Consider the following 6,782-nt stretch of genomic DNA (forward strand, 5'->3'; position numbering starts at 1 on the left):
CAAAAGTTCCCGTCTTTGGCTTTGTACAGTATTTGTGAACTGCATTGGTAACTACCCCGCGACACATGGCTCAACATACTCGTACTAAACGAAGTCGTTTGCAAAAAATGTGTGGGGACAAGGGATATTCTTGAAAGAGACGTGTGCACAGATGTTGCAACAATAAAATGTATAAAGAGTTTAGATGTTTATATAATCCGAGTTTCTATAGTGGAAAACAAATGGGGGCGGGTGTTGTTTGCAGTGGGGAACAGACGGAGAAGCATTAAGAGCCTGTCAAAATTTAAATGCGGGGTGTAATCATCCTCCCTTCATTGAACAAACTGCCCCCCCCCCCCCCCCCCACCCGAGCCCTGGAACACGATGTGAAATAGAACGAGAGATATCAATTCTATACCTCACTAAAACGCTGCACGTTCTTTGCATTTTGTAAAGTGCAATAATAGGTGCAGATTGAAAATAAACATGTTGGACACGGTCAGGAATTGATCCATTTTATTCAATGTCGCCAATGTTTGACGGGGACAGTCGGGGACTGGAATATTTTTCACAGCCCCTTTTTAAGTGTTCTGCGTTATTTTCGCCATGTCCCTTTTAAATACGAGTGTATTACAGGAAAAAACTATTTACTCCTAATTTAATTAACTTTAATCGCTGCCAAGCCGGACTGAAGCCGTTCGATCCAGAAACTGGTGAGTAAATGGCCCTTAATAATTGGGGTAGCCTGCATTGTTCCACTTTTGATCTTTAGTAAACAGCGTTGACCCAAATGTTTCCGCTGCCGTGACGGGGCCGAGAGTTGTTGAAGAGAGTTCGAACTCTGCTGTTTGAGGTCCCCGACTCCCTCCCGATAGAAGGGGAAGGAATACAGGGAAACGATTGTGGGAGGGGAATTGCCCGCCAAACCTTGTTCCCCACACCTTCCACATCAAGTCGCCAAACCTCGTTCCCCACACCATCCACATCAAGTGCAGTGTGTGTGATGACTTGAGGCTATAGTGGTTGTGCGCCTTGTGCAAACTTTTCACTGACTGTCAGTTGACGCTTTCACTGCCTTCCTAATGTTTACCTTTGGTGGCGGAGAAATGGTCCTAATGATGGCTTATTATTGCCCGTGTATGACCCGCTTCGGCAGCACATCGACTGAAATTGGAGCCACACAGATGGCAGCAAGCGCCCAGGTCACTCCCAGAGCCTAGTGTGTGTGTGGGGGGGGGGGGGGGGGGGGAGAGATAGAGTGCCTTTGGGACACCTAAAGGCCAACCCCCCCCCCCCTCCCCCCTACAACGATTTACGCTGAACTCACTTGTTTTAGTTTCCAGCGAGCTAATTATGATTGGTTATCATATCGAAGGCTGCCCTCATATAAGGGTCCATATTGTTCCCCAGCAACCCCCCCCCCCTCCCACCCCCACTTGCCTGAAGGTAAACAGCTGTATAATATGCCGCCGCTATGATGTATGACTGCCAAGGTCCCCCCCCCCCCTTTGAGGTCACCATAATGAGATGCTGAAGCTTAAAAAAAAAGAGGTGAAATAATTTTAAACACAGACACACAATGAGTTTATTTATTTAGAAAGTAGTTAAAGTAGTCTGGGGGATTGCAATATCCAGTGTTGACATTGTACAGGGCTGGCTCCTCGCCAGGGATACATCTCAAGGGGAAAAGGCAGTGGACAAGGGATTGAAAACCCTCTATTTGGCGGAGACTTTGGAAATCAATAAACACCCTCTGCGGGAGAAGGTCTTAAGACAGGTCCCAAATAGCTCGAACTTACCTGTTCTTTAAAATCACCAGCATCTCTGAGCGGGGTGATGAGTAAGCGGTCAGTTCCTGAGTAATGTCGGTCCCGAGCGGTTATCTGAATTCGAGTTACCATTTTGACATCCTTTTTTCTACAAGTTGCTCTGGATCTTTATTTGATTGTTTTCCCTAAATTCTGGCTCCGATTCCTCCGCTCCCCTTTCGTGAGGGGTCAGGGGACAGACTCATGCCCCGCACCCCTTTCAAAATCCATACAGATCACACAAGGTCAACAGGCAGCAAAACTCAACAAATCCGATTAAATACGCGCACAGAGAATCAGCTGAAAAAAAAAGGATTGCAAAGTTTGTCCCCCTCGCCTACTCCACTCGCCACATCACAGGGTTCAGTCATTTCAAACATTCTCGCTGTTGTAATTATCGGCACCCCCACTCCCTCTTAAGTAAAACACTCAACGCTGGAAGAAAGATAGTGAGAGCTGCTTGTGTGGGGGGTTTCAATTGTAGAGGAAGGGTTTCAATAATATCACTTGTGTTGGAGTTTTGGTTCTAATTTTATTTCGCCGCTCTGAATGACAATGCGATGGATGCCGCACCAGTCAAGATACCTGCCCCTTCTTTGGATGTCCATAATAAACAGCGGTTGTGCAGGGAGCTGGGTGTGAAATGGGGAAAGTGACAGAGCTCCCTATGTGGGGGGTATAAGGTGTAATGTCGAATTTGAAATCGACTCATCGCCTGCAGCACAAGGACTGGAAGGTGACCAACGGCCAGAGAGACCCGCACACAAATAATCGAGGTACAAACAGAGGAATAGAGTCAGGAAAGAGGGACAGAGAGAGAGAGAGAGAGAGAGGCAGAGACAGGTAAGCACAACACTGAGAAAACAGGCGCGAATAAAAAGCACACATCTTTCCCAATTCTTAGAGACAAGTTCTCAACATTAATCCGCTAAGTACAAGTCTGAACGCTTTGAAAAAAATGAGTCTTCTAAACAATAAAAAAACCTTCCTCAGCCTTGATTGAAATGGAGACGTTGCACTGAAAGGTTTAGCTAATACAGAAGTAGTGAAAACTAACTGAAGATGTGAGCTTGTGTGCAGAGGCCCTGCGTTCACTAGCACCTGAAAGCTACATTTTGAAATGCCCGACATAATAAAAATCGCATGCGGCTCCCGTCTTTAGCCGTCCGCAGTGAAACCAGCTGGAAGTCACCCGGAGAGAGCAAGTTTCAACAGCTTCATGCGACCCAGATACTTTCATCTCAGGGGTTCATCTTCAAAAAGTTTTGCAATGAATCGCCCATTACTGGTTTCTACCAGGGCGCCAAAGTTTTGTTCCATGAAACCGAAGGGGCTGGTTCGGAAACACTTGTAGTTCTGAATATTACGCTCCGTTCAACAACAGCAAAAAAACAAAAACAAATGGTATTGGTTGAAATGACATTTCAGCCTCACCGCTAAGCCCCAGTGGTTGGGTAACAAAACCAGACATGTAGACCCGAAAAACAACTTTCAGCAATGGATAAATCCGGCTTCAGGCATATTTACACCGTTCAGGCCTGGGACCATAGGACCCATCAGAGAATGTCAAAATTAGTGGCCAGGTAATGTCATTTTAAAATGCGTGTATGGAGTGGGGGTGTGAAGCAAACTTGTCTGCATAATACATGAAGCCAGATGATGCATAGGAAGGATTGTAAAACCGAGCAGTGGGAGTGTGTGAGGAGTGAGAGGGAGAATATTCTCTGAGATGTTCGCTATATCCAGAGCCAGGTATTGAAGTCAGCAACTCTCGCACTCCCCCAGAACACAAACAGTGCAAAGCAGCCAACCACCATTAAAATATACTTTGAAAACTGCTTCCATTTCCCCGCTAGCCATGGGCAACTCGCATTACATCTCCCTCGGCTTTGTACTAATTTTAAAATATTTCGTGTTCCAGTGGAGAATCACAATGCAAAAACCATCTGATCTAAAGCGGTAAGCCCGTTTCTTCCTCCGCAAAATGTGCGAGGAGATATTAGCTGCTTTTTTGTTTTCCATTCTCACATGAGAGTCTGTTTTGAAACTGCATTAATCCCCTTTCCATTAGGTTTCCTCTAAGGCATATAGCAACAAAAAAAAACTCTTCAGCGGGGCACTTTCAAACACATGACAGCGTTGGGAAGCTTTGTCACAGATTCTATTCAATGAAATCTTTTCAAACTGCATGTTGACATGTGCTGCTATGTGACACAGCAAATTCAGGCTTGAAGAAATGAAATTATTTTTAAAAGGCTATGAATGGATCGTGGGCCGTGAGGATTGAAGGTTACACCCTGTTTTTGAATTTGGTCCCTGCAGATAATGGCAGCAAAAAGGTCCCACACAGTCGCTGCGTATCGGTCTACATCCCCCCTTCCACTCCCTTGAAGTGACTGCACAGTGCTGCCGGCTGGGACACCATCATCCATGTATTTATTTGAATGATCCGCAGGAAAGGTTTGAGTGCGTTTATGTGTGAAGTCTGCCCACACTGTGGGAGAGCCAAAACTGCCCGTCACATCGCTTGATTTGTTCAGAACTCCCAGCCCGTCACTGAAAACTAACATTCAGAAACAAACTTGGTTCTAATGACCTGTTGCCAGTTACATGGAAGATTGATTCTCACCTCCGTCTTCTAAAAAGATAGCAAACGAGTGAAATATTAGCGATATTTAAAACCTGGCCAGGAAGTGCAGACTAACAGACCCAGGAGGTGAAAAAAGGAGGGGGTGTAAGAAGTGGTTTGTAGAGGGAAAGCTGGGAACAGAGGGGGCTGGTGAGCTAAGAGAGAAAGTGCAGAAATGCAGCCTTGTCCTTTCAAAAAACGGAGAGCATCATAAACAAAAAAAAGTCTTTATTAAATGGCTTGCCGCGCGAAGCTCGCTGTATCAGGAGATAATAAATTAGGAATACGGCCACTGCAAATGCAGCTTTCTAGTTAGGATGTGACCGTGAGGTTGACTCCTCGCCTGTTAGAGGGCCAGGCAGGTGTGTGTGGGTGTTATATTTGTAAATGGCATGGTATCTAATTCGGACAGTAATCAGACCAAAGCTCAGCATTACAATCACGCGATTGGATTTTTAAATACATATAATTAAACTGTCAGCTGTTGCATCACACTTTATGTTTACACTTTACATGTTACTGTTCAGCGAATAATACATAACACCCCCCACCCAACCATTATACACAACCTCCCGAAAAGACAGTGGTTGTACAAAGCAGCGTGACCCCCGATTTATGCCGGAACTAGCCTGTTTTATTGGTGTGCAGTCCGCATATGAAGCTGCTGAAGTCTTTTGCAAGAAAATGATCTTGCAGCGAACTCCGAAAACAACTCTTGTTTTTTAACCCACTCCCTTCATCCAACTTACAGTTCCGCGGCATATCTATTTATGCGTTCCAGAAAACAGTTTTTAAAAAATATAACATTTCCTGGTTTATAAAAACCATACACAGCACCAAATGTCATCACAGAATGTCTTGAAACGAGCGAACACGTATTGAAAATGTAGATCGTGACTAAACAATGACATTTTTACATCTTTACCGAGCACACATTGTTAAGTCAGTCACACGGCGACAGAAAAGCCTGTTCACGGTATCATGGCGGATTTATGACCGGGGGGGGGGGGGGGGTTGTGAAACATGGGTCCGGTTTTAAGCAGACACACACACACATACACACACACACACGGGGCAAAAGTTAGGCCGCCTCACTGCCCAGTCTCCTAAATGGCCAATTAACCTGGATGACAGGAAGCTGCTTCACTCTGGCCACTTCATGTCTTGACCCATTCACCTGCTCCTCCAACTGTCCAAACCCAAATTCTGCTGCAGCCCTTGTCAGAAGTTTGAGAAGGTGCCCGGCAGCATGGGCAACAGCGCCCACCACGGAAAGCACGCCAGCACATCAAGAGGGGGGGGGGGGGGGGGGGACTGCTTTGCAAACTTCCCATCTCCTCTCTCTCGCTGCCTGTCTCGCGTTTAACTTTGCAAAAACTTCAGTGGCAGAACATCCAGGACGATCCCCCCCCCCCTTCCCACACCGCTCCCCCCCCCCCCCCCCCCCAGCCTTTCCCGCAAGAGCTGGAGGCAAACAATCCCTCGGATGCTGGTGGTGCAGCCAAAAGCGGGGAGGGAGAGAGAGAGAGGGAGAGAGGGAGGGAGAGGGAACTGTCAATCCCATTCCGGTTGCTGACTCGGGAGGAGATTGAACAGATTGCGACGGAGGGAGAGATCGGTTTGAGCAGCTATTTTGTGGATGGGACCCCCTCTACGCCGAGCAGACACACAAAAGTCATACAAAATGGCAGAGGAGAAAGTGACAGAGAAATGGGATGTTGCACCTACTTGTGGCCAGTTTGCGAGCCCGCCCTTTGGATCTCATGGTGGCTGTGTCCAGCGCTGGTGGGGATTCTGAGATTCTCTGATGTCTGTCTTTCTCTCTCTCTCTCTCTCTCTCTCTGCCTTTCTCTCTATCTCACTCTCTCTCTCACACACACACACTCTCTCTCTCTCTCTCCTTTTCTCAATCCGGACTCGCTATCTCTCCCGCATTGTCAGTTTAGACACCTTCGCACATGCGCATTGCCTTGCTGCCGCGCCGCCAAAAAGTTTGAAGCGATTGATCACTTTGAGCGAGGTTGTGTCAGAAAGTGTCAAAAAGAAAATCTCACCCCCCCCCCCCCCCCCTCCCCTCCCCTCCTCCCTCCCTCCCGGACTGTGAGCTCCCGCACCAGGAGCTCCCACAGCCTCTATCCCCGGGATTGTTCCCAACATCGCCACTGCCCTGCCGACAAACCGCAAATATATTCGCAATAATACAATAATTAGTCGTGTGACCCCACAGTCTATTGGCCCATTTAATCAAATATGAAGCGGCAGGATTGGAGATGGCGCCCTGCGCGCTCTGTTCTGCTCAACTTTGCCATTTCACTTGCGATTGCAGAAACTCCCTCTTGTTTTATTGTTTTTCACGTCCCCGGAAT

General features: G+C 47.1%; 1 protein-coding gene across 7 annotated transcripts in view; it reads right to left on the reverse strand.

Annotated features, from left to right (window-relative positions):
* Window positions 1–6,261, reverse strand: part of mecom (MDS1 and EVI1 complex locus) — a 915,302-nt gene extending 909,041 nt beyond the window's left edge. For all 7 annotated transcript variants that reach the window (XM_038816085.1, XM_038816081.1, XM_038816080.1 and 4 more), the window contains exon 1: window positions 6,145–6,261. In XM_038816085.1, coding sequence (XP_038672013.1) covers window positions 6,145–6,181 — 37 coding nt within the window. In that variant the 5' untranslated portion in view covers window positions 6,182–6,261. The remainder of the gene's footprint in view (window positions 1–6,144) is intronic.
* Window positions 6,262–6,782: the final 521 nt, after the last annotated feature.

Source organism: Scyliorhinus canicula, chromosome 13 (genome assembly GCF_902713615.1).
Source record: "Scyliorhinus canicula chromosome 13, sScyCan1.1, whole genome shotgun sequence".
Classification (NCBI taxonomy): Eukaryota; Metazoa; Chordata; class Chondrichthyes; order Carcharhiniformes; family Scyliorhinidae; genus Scyliorhinus; species Scyliorhinus canicula.